Below are 17014 nucleotides of genomic sequence, written 5' to 3'. Positions count from 1 at the left end.
GTGCAGCCGATGGCACCCTGCATCTGTGGGAAACCTGAGACCTGGGCAAATCCATTCGCTCTTGCATCCTAACTCTCCTGATCCCGGGAAAATTGCACAACATTTTGTGCCCTAGCGAAGATGGCGTCCATGATCTCATGGATGCATTTGTGTGTGGAAACTTGTGATATCCCACAGAGGTCTCCTGTGAAGCCCTGAAAGGAGCCATTGGTGTAGAAATTGAGCGCCACTGTCACTTTCACGGGCACTGGCAATGAGTGCCCCCCATGTCCACATGGCGCCAGAACCTGCAGTAGCTGGCAGATATGACTGACCAGTTCCCTGGACATGTGCAGTCTTCAGCAACACTGGTTTGCGGTCATCTGCAGGAATGACAGGCGGTGTCTATAGACCCTGGGTCTATTTAGGTGCCGATCAGAGACGGGTTGATGTGGCTCTTCGGCAGCGTGTGCGGGAGCCCCAGCTGCCCCTTCTTCCAGAGGGTACTTTTCCTCCATCTGTGCAGCCAGGCGCCTCAGTAGCTCTCTTCTCTGTTACCTTCGCTCTCTGTATAAGCACGAATCATACATCTAGTTCAGCAGGCTCCATGATCCTGATGTATTCCTCCTGCAGGATGAAAGAGAGAGATGTGTGGGTTAGCATGGATGTACTAAGAGCCTGTCTAGGTTAAGTCTGAAGGTTCCTTAACACTTCAGGAGAGTGCTGGCCGCCACTTGGATGGTCAGAGATTAGTGCGCTGCATGGCTGTCCAAAACCCCACTTTCCTCTATCCCACTCCATCTGATCATTTGGCCATTGGACTGCATGTTGTGCTCTCAGCTCAGGCGCAGGCATTCTCTAACCCATGCTGCAAGGCTGCACTGTTAGCTTGAACCATGGGGGTGACTGGTCCAAACCGGGATGATGACATTACAAGGGGCTGTGAGCACCTCCACCAGTGACAGCTCCACAGCCAGCTTTAGCAAGGAGATTGTACAACGTGCTCAGTCATCCAACTGTTCTGCCATCCACTGAAACACTCTTTAGTTTGCAGTCTGTGCCTGAGGGGTGAAAAGCTCTGGATCACTTGGCAGCACTTTCATGCCGCTATGTTGCTTGGGTGGGTAGATAAGCTAGAGGCCCAACTCCAGTCATACCAATGTGGCTGCATCTGAACTGTCTCAGCTGCAGAGGAATGGTCACTTTATACAAGGTGTCCCTAATGCTTCCCCACCTATCCCACCAACCCTGCACATGCTTGTGCGCTGCCTTCAACTGCAGAGCAGCCTTTGCCCCCCCAGCCCCCTATGCACCACAACCTTGAATTCCAGCATGTGTCTCTTGTGAGTGCTCCACAGCGTTACTGTGCACCCACCTCCAAGTCCCCCTCAAAGTGCAGCCCGCCAAGTACACGCCTTTTATATGCTGTTGTGAAACACTTCGGAGTACAAATACGCTGATGTGGGTGGATGATCCAGCAGGAGGGGGGGGGGCGAGCATAAGTCCGGCGGGCTAACCTTATAATGATATGCAGGTGTATTGCAATGAGGTTCCCAACATCAGATGGTGGAACACGCAATTCGCCATCAATGGGCTGAGCAGACGATCACAACTGGTTTCATGATGTTGTGAAACCAATTTTTGGCCTTCTTGCCATATTGTCCGCTTATGCTGCTGAGCCCATCTGACGCTAGGGGTTTTTTTAATTTTTACTGGTGGCCATGGTGCTCAGAGCCCCTTGCAAAATCTTTATTAAGATGTGGACCAGTATTCATTATGGTTCAAGCTAACAGCACAACCTCGCAGTGTGGGTTAGGAGTATGCCTGTGCCTGAGCTGAGGGCACAGCGTGCAGTCCAGTGGCCGAAGCTGCCGCCAATTGGTCAAGTGGAGGTGGGTGGGGTTTCAGACAGCCATGAAGTGCACTATACACTGGCCATTCAAGTGATGACCAGCACACTCCTGCATGCATGAAGGGGTCTTCAGACTTAACCAGGAGTGGTTCTTGTACACCCATGCTAACCCATAAGTCTCTCTATTTGATCCTGCAGGAGAAGAACATTAGAGGCGTGGAGCCTGGTGATTTAACGGTATGCCTCATGGCTTAGAGAGACCAGAGAAGAAGAAGAAGATAGCGGCTGTGGCTTCTGGCTCGGCAAAGCGGGGAGCGCCTCCCTCAAGGTGAAGGGGTGGCAGGGCCTACTGTGCACGCAGTTGAAGATCCACAGAGAGCCATCACTTGTAGGTGCCTCGCTAGACCCAGGGTCTATAGACGACACATGTCATCCCTGCAGATGACTGAGAGCCAGTGTCACCGAAGACTACACATGCCAAGGGAACTGGTCAGTCACATTTGCCACCTGCTGCAGGATTTAGCGCCACGGAGACATGGAGAAGGTCCACTGCCATTGGCCGTGAAAGTGACCGCATTGCTCAATTTTTATGCCAGTGGCTCCTTCCAGGACTCCACAGGTAACCTGTGCAGGATTTCGCAAGCCTCCATGCACAAGTGTATCCAGGAGGTCACAGACACCATCTTTGCAAAGACACAGAAGTTTATACATTTTGCCCGGGATCAGGAAAGCCAGGAAGCAATAGCGCTGGGATTTGTGCAGATCTCGGGTTTTCCACAGGTGCAGGGTGCCATCGACTGCACACATGTGGTGCTTAGATCTCCACGGCAACAAGCAGTCAACTACGTCAACCGCAAGGGCTTCCACTCGCTGAATGTTCAGCTGGTGTACAACCACCACAAACACATCCTACAGGTCTGCGCACGATTCCCAGGGAATGTCCATGATTCCTACATCCAGATTCCATTGAGGCTACAGGATTAGCTCCTCGGGGACAAGGGCCACCCACAGAGGATGTGGCTGATAATGCCCATGCGGTGGCCTCAGACTGCAGCAGAGTGACGGTACAACGAGGCTCATGCCGCGAATGGACTTTGGTGGAGCAAACTATAGGCATTTTGAAAATGAGGTTCCGGTGCCTCGACAGGTCTGACGGAGCACTGCAATCCAGTCCCCACAGGGTGCCGCGCATTATCGTCAATTGTTGCACGTTCCACAACCTGGCGCTGCAAAGGGGCAAGGACCTGGCTGAGGAGGAGATGGAGGAGCTGCACGTCTTCTCCAATGAGGAGGACATCGAAGGAGATGACAGTGGTGAGGTCCTCGAAGTTAAAGATACTGGTGATGAGGCCATCGCACAGGCCAGATGATGCAGGTGAGCTCAGGAGGCCCTCACAGCTGCAAGATTTGTGGAGGATGATAACAAGATGCAGTGAGATCTGTCCTGACATCCTCACCTTGCATCTGTGAACATTTGACTCCTGTGGGACTGAAGGCAGCGCACATACCCTCAGTGCTCAGGTTCATGTCATGGAGACACAGCAGAGGCCCTAATAGTCACTGGATTCCAGGAGGATGGTGATGGCATGCAGTGTCCATAGATCGTCCAGCACTATCACCTCAGACTGAAGGCGGACAGACCCCTCCATCTTGTCTTGCAATCTGAGGAGTGCAGCAGCCATCCCTTCCTGATTCTCCCGAGCTTGCTTTTGCAGCTCCAGGAACTGAGGCATGACCGAGTCCAGAGACTGGTCATCTGACTCGGATTCAGCAGATTTCTGGCCTCCAGCAGTCCTTCGAGTGCCCGAAACCTGGGAAATCCCTGCTGCCTCTTGCTGTGGATCAGCCAGTGCGATGTGCTCACCAGGTTGTGACCCCGAAACTACTCTAGAACTAGGTCCCACTAAGATGTGTGTCTCTGCGCTGGTGGAGGGTGGGAGTGAGCACTATGACGGGTCTTCAGTTAGGGTATCATCAGATTCTTCTTCTGAGGTGTCTTCAGGGCTTGAGTGGCTGGTGCACCCCCTGAGCTGCTTCCCAGATGTGCCTGCGAAAGCAACGAGAGATAATTAGTGCATGGCAGAATACTGCGGAACAGGGGAACTCACTCACAACATGGGTGTCTGATGGATGTTGCACTGCTGGAACCTCACTTGGTTGAGCACTGCCAACCTCATCATCAGCAAAGGAATGGTCCAGATTGTTGTGAGCCAGCTGGATGACTCTATTTTCAAAGTCCGTGAGGACCTTGATGTTGGGCATTCCTCCACCAGCCTCTCCCTTTTGTTGTGTGCCGGTTTGTCCTGCATGAATACGGATAGCAAGCATAAGCAGGATGCCTGCCAAGCTAGATGATGATTATGCCTGGCATGCATGGGTGGTGAGTGGTCCCATGGATGGGATGAGGACAATGAAGGTGTGTGTGTGAGAATGTGAATGACAGTTGAACTTGAACTGGCGGTGAGTGAGATCCCTGTGAATGTGTGTTAGGTTTGTGAGTGTGTGAGTTTAGACTGATGAGAAGAGTGACTTACGCTGGCAGAACAGAGGAGATCATTCATCCACCTAGGTGGCTGTCCTCTTTTGCAGGATGTTGCCTCTGACCACCGCTGCCACTGCCTCCATGTTGGATTGGTGACCTTGCTTGCTGGACTTCACCCAGAGCTGGAGTAGAGAACTTCACGGTGGGCGTCCAGTAGACACCTGATGGAGGCGTCGCTAAATTTGGGGGCAACATGTTTCCTCCCTTTGGCAGCCATGACTTTGCAGCAGCTTCTGATGCCTTAGAGAGCGCTAGCTCTGTGCAGGGGCGCCCTTTAAATATGGCGCCTGGACTACTGAGCGAATCAGAGGCCGCCCTGCCAGCGACCCGGCGTGTTTCCCGGGAATGAATTATTAATGAGGCGGGATGTGCTGGGAATGGTACGATGTGGCGCAAAAACCTGCCATTGTGGCTGGCGGGTGAAATGTCCTTTTACCCGCCACTACTGCACTTTGTGCAAATCTGGGACGATTCTGTCCAAAATCTGGTATGTTGAGATAGCTGAAAACTCCTCATATATTGGTGCAGTTTGTTTATAATTTGATTTTAATTTTCTCTGCCCTAAAATTTGCAGTACTACTTACAGAATCTTTGTTTAATTGCCTTCTTATGAACTAGTGTGTACTGGACTCAAACCTTGCTCCAGTTATCAAACAGTTAACCAATTTCTGTTTGTAAAATTTGAATGTCTGGGGAAATGCCATAAGCGTGATTATGTTACAATACAAATGTCAGTGAAGGACCATAAATTAACAGTTAGCTAATTATGGATTGAAACATTTTGCCCAAACAGAAAATACTACGAAGTGCGTTTCTCGCTATCTTCTGCTGACATTTTTCACCACCTGCTGGGACTCATTTGTATCTCAAAAGAGCACACACTGCAAGATTCCTTTTCATTTCTGTTTTCTCATTAAGGCTCAGAAATCAGGCACAGGAGGGGACACTCAGGCTGCTGAGGAACTTCTGCTTATCAATAAACCCCTGACAGACTTAATTAGCCTGCTTATTCAACTGGTAAGAATTCACTTCATTTCGGGATTGAGGGAATGTTGGGGTTTGCTCATTCACTGTGATGCTGTTTTGAACTTTTTCACAGGTAGAATGAACAGGAATATTTATTGGTAGAATACTTTCAGGTCAGATAAATTGGTTTAGTAAAAGCAGTTTTAAATGATATTAAAAGATTGTTTCTCAAAACTATTCAATTAAAATCAAATTTAATGCTAGAGGTAAGCTCAATATTGATTCGAAACTTCCAAGTGCCTGTACTGGTCCAAAGACTGTTGGGAAAAAATACAGTACAGGGTTGACACTGCAAGATGCTTCGAAAGAGTATTCCAACACAGTTTTGGTTACACTCCTAGCAGCCCTCACTGTATCCAAGCAACAAGAAACCAAATGACATGGTCTAGAATTCCCATTATCAGCCTGATTGCCTCAGTCCATCATCTAGACTTCTGTGTCGCCGATGCCACAATTATATTTTTATATTTACTTATACATATAATTTATCTAAGTTATAAATCAAGTTGGAACAGGGTCTGATCCGATCATTTTCCTTACCTTGAACAGGGTAATCATGAGGTATTCAACTTGTCAATATAAATAGTTTTTCTTGGCACATTTTGAAACTGATAAATATGTTTTTAATCTAAATATCAGTACACAACAGTTTCTTTCCAGCTTCTCTTTTTCTGTCCTTGTCTCCTGCAGACAGACTCGCAGTCAAGCATTGCTCTACAATGTGAGCAGTACTCTTGTACCTTAACTAAATGGTCATTCTCCATTTGAGTCTTAACAAGGTCAAGAAAGGAGGGGGAATTTTTCTCTTCACTGCTTGGGCATAGAGTAGCATATTGGTTAGTAGGCAAATAGGATCATTGGGTGTAGCATTCATGTGCCATTTTAATTAATAGGTGATAAATCATGCAGACTGTCTCCATGACACGCACCACTCTCTGTCCAGTTTTCCTATCTACACTTCGCCTGCACAATGCTTTACATCCAAGTGCTGAAGCATAAAATCAATTGGCTGATTTCCACCTCTCCCCTCCCACCACCCCCTCCCCTCCCCCACCATCAATCCCTAGCTCTGGAGGTGCTGAAGCAAATTACAATACCTGGTCACCGCTTTGATTTCAGCACAGATCAGCAATTAACTTGAGGTTGCAATGGTTCAAGAAGGCACTCACCACCACCTTCTCTCGGGTAGTTAGGGATGGACAAGAAAACAGCAATGCACACATCTCATGCACAAATTAAAAAAAGGTTCTGGATTGTGTGGTTCAGTAGCATTCTGAATAATGCCCAAATTTTCTAACCAGGTGCTATGATTGTAATAGTGAATGTTGTAAAACTATGGATGAGAATTTTTTTAAATAACTGTGGCTAACAAGGTGGGTAGGGAGTCTGCTTTGGCAACCCTGCCCTGTATCATGTGAAGCACATTCACCTTCCTTCATATGTTTAAGCTTTTCACATGTGTGCCTATACATTTCATGGGTATTCAATCTGCTAATGGAATCCATTACAGAAGCAGTACTATTTGGTATTAAGTTGCAGAGAGATGTGAAGTTTTGGCAGCAGCACCGGTGGTGGTGGGGGGTGGTGGGGGGGGTGGGGGGGAGCTTTCAAGTGACCTAATTTGTATGTGTATTTTGAGAGCAGCTGGTTGATGAATTTTGAAACAGGATTCTTTGATTTGGAAGAAATTGATGAATACAAGACTTAAGATTCAAGATACGTTGTACATGTAACTTACATATTTTTATAACCACTGCCTATTAATCTCTAGCTCTCCAGTGATGATCCAGATGTGTATGAGAGTTCATTGCATTCTCTATCATTCATGGTTCAGCTGTATGGTGGTGAAAACCAAGACAGCCTATCCCCAGAAAGTATGGACTCTTTCGCAGAAGCACTGAAATGTAGAAAGGATCCAAAACAGCAGAAACTTCTACTTAGAGTCATCAAAAGGCTGGTAAGTAAAGGTTTTGAATAACTAGATATGCAGTTAACAGAGAAGATGGCACATTGACATTTCTGGTTTCCTGTTTGTTTAAACATATTATTGGCCTTTATTTAGCCAATCTGAGTAACGCTATGAGCAAAGAGATAAAGTTTATGCTGGACAAATAAAGAAACTGAGGTCGTGGGCTCTCCCTGTTTAGCTCTCTCCTGACCGGGGCCTTGTGAAGGACTCAATAGGTAAAATCAGAGAGCCCCTCCAAGAAAAAATAAAGCCATTGGTACCTCTTTCTTCAGCCTAACCAGAGTCATAGGGTTCCTCAGTTCCCAAGTGCAGTGTGAGGTTGGTACCTTTAAACACACATGGGGCACCACCATTGATATTTAAATGGCCCCAATCCTGAAATTTGGGACAGGATCACTGTGCAATAATTTTGTGGGATGGGGAAGAACTTTGAGCATTATACAACTTACAATGACCCCAACTTGGATATGCAGCTCTCTCTGCCTTCATGCAAGTCATTAACATATCTGATGAAGAGCTGAGGCCCCAGTTCAGGGCTCTGGAAAACACTACTTAAAACATCTCACCTATCAAGAAACTGTGCCTTTCTCACCGCACTTTCTTTCTTGCCTAGCAACCAGTTGCCAACTCACATCACGAGGTTGCCCCAATTCCATGTGCTTCCAATTTTGTTCATGTTGCCTCGTGTGGAACCTTATTAAATGCCTTCCAGAAGCTCTTGTGGACAGCATCAATAGACACTCCCCTATCCACCATGACAGTGATCTCAAACAATTTAACTAGATTAGTCAGACATGACCTACCCTTCACAAATCCATGTTGGCACTCTTTGCTTAGCAAATATTTGTCAAGGTGCTGAGTCATTGGGCTGTAACTTCCAACCAGCATCAGAAAGAGATGGCCCACAGGAATTAGAAGAAATAAATACATACTTACCTACCCTTGAAAATTACGCTGACACTTCCGTTCGCCAGTCCTGTAGCTGGGGTGGGGGTGTCGGTGTGTGGGGGAGAGTCCTATGGGGTCGTTCTGGCTCTTTACAATAGTTACCCAGAAGTTAGAAGAGGTTTTAATTCTTCTAACTTTTTCTGAGTAACTATTGGTGTAGCCCTGGCTGAACTATCTGAAGTTTGCATTTTAAATCTTATTTTTGGTAGGTTCCCAGAGCAGGGCAATTGTCCAGAGGAAGTGTGCACTTCTGGGCAATTTCCATGCAAACCCTTAGCTGGGAACCGACGACAGGGTTTCCCCAGCGCATCTTTGGGGCACCCCACAAATCCGACGCTGGGGAGCTCGGAGGTTATGGCCCTCTCTGATGATACATTCCACCGACTTCCTCACAAATGAAATTAAACTGACGGATCTGTAGTTCACTGGTTTCTCCTTCCTTCCCTTCCTAAATAATGTAGTGCTGTTTGCAAGTTTCCAATTCAAAGGCATAATTCTTGAATCTAGAAAACTTTGGAAAATTTTTAACAAACAGATTTATAACTTCTTCACTTTTTCTTAGTTAGAAAGTTTGTGTGTGTTAACATCATGCTTAGGATCACTCCCCCACCCCACCCCAATTATTGTATAGATTGGCAACACTTACTGCTTCATCTTAAGGATAAATTGCTACTCCAGACAGAAAAGAGAGGATTGTCAATCCCCTCATTGCAATTTCCCAGCATGGACCTTCAAGAGAGAAGAGAAAATATCAGAGCAAAAGTAAAATGGTGCTCATTGTCAGCATGAAAAACTAAAGAAAGCACAAAGCCACAAAGATGCAAATTCACAACTGAGAGGAGAGTTGATGAAACAGCCATTAATTTTCTCCCGCACTCTGAACTTACTGTGGGCACAAATCATGTGAGAAAGACTATTTATGACAAGAGTTTTGAATGCTTCCTTGGCTTTAATGTTCATGTTATGTCTTTGCTTTGAGATTAGATTGTTCCGTTGATTTAATTAACAGATCTAAAGAACTGATTTGTTTCATTCTAAAAACATGCATCTTTGATGCAGTCATCCAAAGTCCTCATGTCTCACAGTTGATATTAAGCATTTTATTTTGCTTGCTCTTTTTAATTGGATTATTTGATTTGTTTTTGTATAATCTAGCTTCTCTTAGTTCTCAGAGGTGGTTCTGCCACCTACAACATTAAAAGCAGGAACTTTGAGCCAGCGAGGGGGATTTTCTCATAAACTGTCGATGATGAAGTTTTAAGAATGGGTTTTAAGGCTTGACCTGGAGTGAATATGAATAAAATTTGCCACACAATCTGAATAACCACTTTAACTTAAATTAAAAGTCCATTCTTCCTAAGGGTAATAGAAACGTGTAATATAGATTTAGCATTTGTTGTTTGCTCTTGATATTACTATTTATCAGGGCCAATGCAACTACTAGGCAAACTAGGCAGTCACCACAGCAGCAAAATTTGGAGGGGCTGCAAAACCTGAATGAACTATTCATGAAACTACATAAGTAAACAAACAGGCTTCAGCAATGGGAATGGTCTACTAACATACACCCACATATACCAACATACATCCACATATACTGACATACATCCACATATACTGACATACATCCACATATACTGCCATACATCCTTATATACTGACGTACGCCCACATATACTGACATACACCCACATATACTGACATACACCTACATATACTGACATACATCCACATATAATGACACACATCCACATATACTGACATACATCCACATATAATGACACACATCCACATATACTGACATACATCCTTATATACTGACATACACCCACATATACTGAAATACACCCACATATACTGACGTACACCCACATATACTGACGTACACCCACATATACTGACGTACACCCACATATACTGACGTACACCCACATATACTGACGTACACCCACATATACTGTCGTACACCCACATATACTGACGTACACCCACATATACTGACATATATTCTCATATACTGACGTACAACCACATATACTGACATATATTCTCATATACTGACATACATATAGATTTCCATGTTTTTACTTGTCAGCCTTTCCCAAAATTTCATATTATATTCCTCATTTTGTTTATGTGACAGTTTTACAAATTTATACATCTACATGGCTATTCCAAAACTGCTAACCAGTAAATAGTATCAAAGAACATAATTTAATCTAGCTCACTCTATCGTAATGATTATTGATTGTGTAAATTGCACATAAAATCATCTAATAACCATTGCAAGAACACATAGTATTACATCATGTGAGTCAAGGTGAGCAAGGCTGAAGGCTCACCTAAGGTGTCTCATATTCTTCCACCGACTCTGCTGTTTATTCATCAGTAAAGAAGTTTGTACATCTCTAGAATGTATAACAATATCTGCTACTTATAGAGAATTGGCTAGCATTGTACAATACTATTTTGAATCCTGTGTGTAAATTATGGAAGTATTATATTACAGCTCTGCAAGGCCAGATTATAAAAACAGAGTGCAACTTTTGAACTATAGGGGACACAAATCTGCACGTATGGGGACAGCTGTTGAACTGCTGAGAGAGAAGTTGTAAAACCACTGTTACAAGAGTTAGGACCATTGTACTCCCAGTAAGTACCTTTGCATAGCTACTCTTGTATAGTGCTCTTACATAGCACAAAGATTTCAGAACATTAACAATGAGGGTAAAATTGGGCAATAAACCAGACGAGGAAAAAGTTACAAATGACTAATTTACGGGGAAAATGAAAGACATGGTCGAAGTTTGAGATCTTCTAAGAATCCAGGAGGAAAGGGAGAAGGTGCAGCAGTTTTGGGAGATAGGCCTGACAAAGCTGTGGCTCATTGATTAACTCCCTTTGGTTGAGTAGTGGGAGTGGACAATAAGTAATAACACAAAGTAAAATGAGCAGAGGATGTGGCAGAGTGCTTATGTAGATGATCACCCAAAAAACATGGAGGGAAACCATCAAGGAATTCGCTGGGAAGCTAATAGAAGTTGGTAAGAACAAGATTGATGCGCATGCGTAACTTTGTGAGGAAACGGGCACGGACCATGCATTTCTATATTAGTCAAAGCTTACGAATGTTGAAAGCAGGGAGACTGACAAGCAGATGTCCCAATCTTCAAGGTAACGATGACTGTGGTTGAATGCTTCAGTATCTCTGAGGGATAAATGAGATGAAAGCTGATGATACTATAGAGGTGGCAGAATGAAATCTTGAGTGGTTGTGGGGCAGAAAGTTCAGATCAAAGTTAAGCAAAAGCGAAGTTCTACTGGAGGACCAATTGTCGACATTCCACAGCATTAGGAGCTTCATTTAATCTCAGCAAATTGGGGTCCAGTGGTGTACGCAGGACCCTGATGCAATTTTAATGACCTACTGAACAATATGTTTTCTTACCCTCAGAGTGATTTGTCCCAATTTAAATTATTTCCAACAGCAAGCCTTTGTGAATTCAAAAATAAAAAAGATTATTATCAAATTTGCCCCAGAGGTTTAAATGTGACGTCTCGCAAACAGTTTACGCACACAAAGATTAGATACAGATGAAGAAAAAAAAATACGATTACAATCTGGAATTATTTTAGTCTCTTTCATAGTCGGCCTGTAGTTTCTTGGATAAATTGATGCGTTAACTGGAATGGAGGTCTTGTAAAAGCAGAAGATTCTCAGTAAACCACGAGGCTTCCTGTGGTTGAATTGCCAGGAAGTCAGTTCTCAGGTAAACTTGAAGTTAGAACAAGTTCCCTTCTCTCACTTTCAGGGTATAGCTTTATGTTACCTTAGTTGCATAGTTGCAGTTGTTTTGATGGTTTTGTTGGTGTTTCTGATGGTATCTGTCTTGCCATTATAGTTTAAAAGCAGGTAACAAACATGGCTGCCTTACCCAGGTGTTACAAGTTCTTTTCCAAATAAACGGGTGTGATAGACTGATAAACATCCTGTGTTGTGACTTTTCACACCCTGAGAGTTTTAGACAGCCAAAGTCTTTGTGTTTAGGAGGGGGAGCCATTACAATACAATGAAAGGTCAATTAAACCATTTCATAGTCGAATAGCACCCATTGAATTTCGATGTCTCTGATGTCCTTGGTCCCTTCTGTTGCAGGTCCATCCTTAACAAAAGAGATGTGTGAATTTCACAAGTGTCTGTGACTGTCCATATTTTAATCAGGTATTTGCTTGGGTTTCAGTACTGTCTGGAGCTGAGAGATTGTTTCCGCTGGTAAAGGAATCTGAAATGCGAGGGCACAGACTCAGAATAAGCGGCTGATCATTTAGGACTGAGGGGAAATTACTTCACTCAAAGTGTTGTGAATCTTTGGAATTCTCTGCCCGAAAGAACTGTGGATGCTCCATCATTGAATACATTTAAGTCTGGGGTAAACAGATTTCTGGTTTCTCAGGAAATCAAGGGATATGGGGAATGGGCAGGGAAGTGGAATTGAAGTCCAGGATAAGCCATGATCAAATTAAATGGCGGAGCAGGCTCAGTGGGCTATTTGGTCTACTCTTGCTCCTATTTCTGATATTTAAGATCTTGTGGATACTGCAAAACACATGACATGCTACAGTCATCTTAAACAGCTTTTGGTGTCTACTTTTAAAAATATAGCTTTAAAGCTTGTAATATCTTCATGCTTGTATTGGGCATGACAATAAATAATTGACTCCCTTCTCTCTCCCCTTGTCCAGTCCCTTCCCACCAACATCCGTGATTCCTCTTACACCTTACATCACATCAACAATTTCCAGTTCCCTGGCCCCAACCGCCTCCTCTTCACCATGGACGTCCAATCCCTCTACACCTCCATCCCCCACCAGGATGGTCTGAGGGCCCTTAGCTTCTTCCTCGAACAGAGGCCCGAACAATCCCCATCCACCACTACTCTCCTCCGTCTGGCTGAACTTGTTCTCACACTGAACAATTTCTCCTTTAACTCCTCTCATTTCCTCCACATAAAAGGTGTGGCTATGGGTACCCGCATAGACCCCAGCTATGCCTGTCTCTTTATGGGGTATGTGGAATATTCCTTGTTCCAGTCCTACTCCGACCCCCTCCCACAACTCTTTCTCCGGTACATCGATGATTACTTCGGTGCTGCTTCATGCTCTCATCGGGACCTGGAAAAATTTATTAATTTTGCTTCCAATCTCCACCCCTCCATCATTTTCACATAGTCCATCTCTGACACTTCCCTTTCCTTCCTTGACCTCGCTGTCTCAATTTCTGGTGATAGACTGTCCACCAATATCCATTACAAGCCTACTGATTCCCACAGCTACCTCGACTACAGCTCCTCACACCCCGCTTCCTGTAAGGACTCCATCCCATTCTCTCAGTTCCTTCGCCTCCGTCGCATCTGTTCTGATGATGCCACTTTCAAAAACAGTTCCTCTGACATGTCCTCCTTCTTCCTTAACCGAGGTTTTCCACCCACGGTGGTTGACAGGGCCCTCAACCGTGTCCGGCCCATCTCCCGCGCATCCGCTCTCACGCCTTCTCCTCCCTCCCAGAAACATGATAGGGTCCCCCTTGTCCTCACTTATCACCCCACCAGCCTCCGCATTCAAAGCATCATCCTCCACCATTTCCGACAACTCCAGCATGATGCCACCACCAAACGCATCTTCCCTTCACACCCCCCGGCGGTATTCCGTAGGGATCGTTCCCTCCGTGACACCCTGGTCCACTCCTCCATCACCCCCTACTCCTCAACCCTCTCCCACGGTCTCTTCCCATGCAATCGCAGAAGTTGCAACACCAGCCCCTTCACTTCCTCTCTCCTCACCGTCCAAAGACCCAAACACTCCTTTCAAGTGAAGCAGCATTTCACTTGCACTTCCCTCAACTTAGTCTACTGCATTCGTTGCTCCCAATGCGGTTTCCTCTATATTGGAGAGACCAAAAGCAGACTGGGTGACCACTTTGCAGAACACCTGCGGTCTGTCCGCAAGCATATCCCAGAACTCCCTGTCGCTTGCCATTTCAACACTCCACCCTGCTCTCATGCCCACATGTCTGTCCTTGGCTTGCTGCATTGTTCCAGTGAAGCTCAACACAAACTGGAAGAACAGCACCTCATCTTCCAACTAGGCACTTTACAGCCTTTCAGACTGAATATTGAGTTCAACAATTTTAGATCATGAACTCCCTCCTCCATCCCCACCCCCTTTCCGTTTCTTCCCCCTCCTTTTTGTTTTTTCCAAAAATTTATATAGATTTTTCTTTTCCCACCTATTTCCATTATTTTTAAATGTATTTCCACCCATTGTTTTATCTCTACCTTTTAGCCTTTTCAGTATTCCTTCCCCCACCCCACCCCCACTAGGTCTATCTGTACCTTGTTTGTCCTGCTTTCTACTCTTAATTAGCACATTCCTTTAGATAATATCACCACCTTCAACACTTCTTTTTCCTTTTGTCTGTGACATCTTTTGGTTATCTCCACCTATTACTGGCTTCTTGTCCCAACAACGCCCCCCGCCCCACCTTCCACCCCCCCTTAAACCAGCTTATATTTCACCCCTTTCCTATTTTTACTTAGTTCTGTTGAAGCGTCATGAGGACTCAAAACGTCAACTGTGTTCTTCTCCGCCGACGCTGCCAGACCTGCTGAGTTTTTCCAGGTATTTCTGTTTCTGTTTTTGTTTTGGATTTCCAGCATCGACAGTTCATTGCTTTTATATATATGTATAAATAATTTCTATACTTAGACAATAGAAATACAATCTCAAAGTTTTCTAACAGCACAAATGCAGATTTGGCAAACAGCAGGGACTATAAAAGAGTTTTAGACAACATAGGCAACTTAAAGGGGCAGCCAGTTGGTAGGCGCAATTTAAAGTGGATAATTGAGAGCCAATACGTTTAAAGAAGACAGACAAAAGGTGAGGGTGATTTTAATTGTCTGAGGATTTCCAACGGGAAATGAGTGTTCCTGCCAGCCTGCCTGCATCAGAATGAGGTCGCGACGAGTTTAACTGCTTGGCCTTATTAACATGCAGTCAGCCGACTTCCTGTGCAAAGGTCATTGCCAGCCTGTGGGATTTTGGGTGGTTGTTGTCCGCTTGCAGGCACTGGGCTAAGTGTGGTGGCCATGGGTTCCAGACAGCCCCGCAGTACAGAAGTGGAGGGGAGGGAGCCTTAACTTTACTTGTGGGATCCGCAGGAGCCTGTTCCTCTTGGCCTCCCATGGAAAGTTAAAAAAAAAATCTTTCCTAGAATGATGTCTTGTGTTTTATTTTTGAATTCAAAGAAGTTCATTAGCTCATCACGTTTAGTATCAGAGGTCAGGGTGGAGGGCAGAGTGATGGCTTGCAGCAGAGTTTGGGTTGCTGTTGTTGTCAAAGATAATTCTGGACTAGTAGGAAAATTTGGCAACAGGCATTGAGCAGTGAGGTGATTAAGCCAAATCTGGCCATGTACTCTCAGCTGTATGCTGTAGATTTATGCATGGAGGGGACTGCTATACCAGGGGGCATAGTGCAGGTCGTAATTCTATGTCTAGTGGGGATGGAAAGTTGAGAGTTTAAGAGGGCATTTATGGAGGAATTGGAAGGGATTCTTTTTACAGTAGTGTAGGGAGAGTACAGATAGGTTTTAGTCCAGCAAAGAATTGTGTTGAAGGAAATAGGTGAGGAAATATTTGCAAAAGACTCTGTACATATATTCAACAAGAACAAACTGTTAAAGGATGCATGGGAGCAGTAAATTGTCACAATTCTGGGAAGATGTTACAATACAATAAACCTTTGATCAAGAGTTGCTTTTCACCCTATGAATCAAATAGATACATTAGATTTTCTGGACTTTGTGTCTGAGTGCCTAGAGTAGAACATGGTACCTAATCTCAAGATTTCTTTACCCACTGTGTTGCTATGCAACCCTAAGCCAGCACACTGTTGAGCTCTGAAATAATTGCAAAGTATTATCTAATTAACGCTGTCTGAGGCTCCAAAGGAATTGCAGCATAGGCACATTTTCAGTATTCATTATTGTATATTTCAAAATAGGATGTCCTGTCTCAGACAACTGGCTGGGTAGACAATCATTGATCATTTTAAAGATGAGGGAGGCATAATTTCCAGTGGCCCAGTGAGTAACTGAACCCCCAACAGGCGGATGTTATAGAGTTGATCTTTAGACAACTTTTCTTAGTGGAAACACATGACTTTATTTACAAGGCAGCAGGAGCAACTACACGTGTTCATCAAACTCCACAACTAAAGAACAACTCTCTTCTGGAGGTTCCCTGCATTGCTAACACATTGGTTTACACAGATCATATGATCTTATAGCACAGGATTATTCTTAAAGCTACAGTCCAGCATTTCCCAAAACTATAATTACTACAATGGAGAAGAACTTAAGTTTGATCCTCCACAAGCTGCATTAGTTAACATTAAGCAGAACAGGAGTGTTACAACTGACCTAAGCTCCTTAGGTTGGGGAAGGAAAGCTCAGTCAGTGTTCTCACCCTTGATCACTGTCTGGCAACCTGATTGGAAAATTTTGGATGTCCACAGAGAACAGACTTACCTGTCTTGCACACCACGATCAATAGCCCATTCACTCATGAGTAATGGCTCCATAGAAAGGGGAACAATGGCATCCAATGCCCATGGAATCGCACCTCAGCAAGCAGGC

At 44.6% G+C, this 17014-nt stretch overlaps 1 protein-coding gene across 3 annotated transcripts in view; it reads left to right on the top strand.

The window, feature by feature from the left end:
• ulk4 (unc-51 like kinase 4) overlaps nucleotides 1-17014 on the top strand; it is a 425974-nt gene that overhangs the window by 352757 nt on the left and 56203 nt on the right. For 2 of the 3 annotated variants that reach the window (XM_041184964.1, XM_041184966.1), the window contains exons 34-35: nucleotides 5292-5390; nucleotides 7171-7356. In XM_041184964.1, coding sequence (XP_041040898.1) covers nucleotides 5292-5390; nucleotides 7171-7356 — 285 coding nt within the window. Of the gene's footprint in view, nucleotides 1-5291; nucleotides 5391-7170; nucleotides 7357-10825; nucleotides 10938-17014 lie in introns of those variants that run through there. The other variant, XM_041184965.1, reaches the window with a different exon arrangement.

Source organism: Carcharodon carcharias, chromosome 3 (genome assembly GCF_017639515.1).
Source record: "Carcharodon carcharias isolate sCarCar2 chromosome 3, sCarCar2.pri, whole genome shotgun sequence".
Taxonomy (NCBI): Eukaryota; Metazoa; Chordata; class Chondrichthyes; order Lamniformes; family Lamnidae; genus Carcharodon; species Carcharodon carcharias.
Note: the sequence above shows the minus strand (reverse complement) of the source record. Positions and strands in the feature narration are given on the sequence as shown.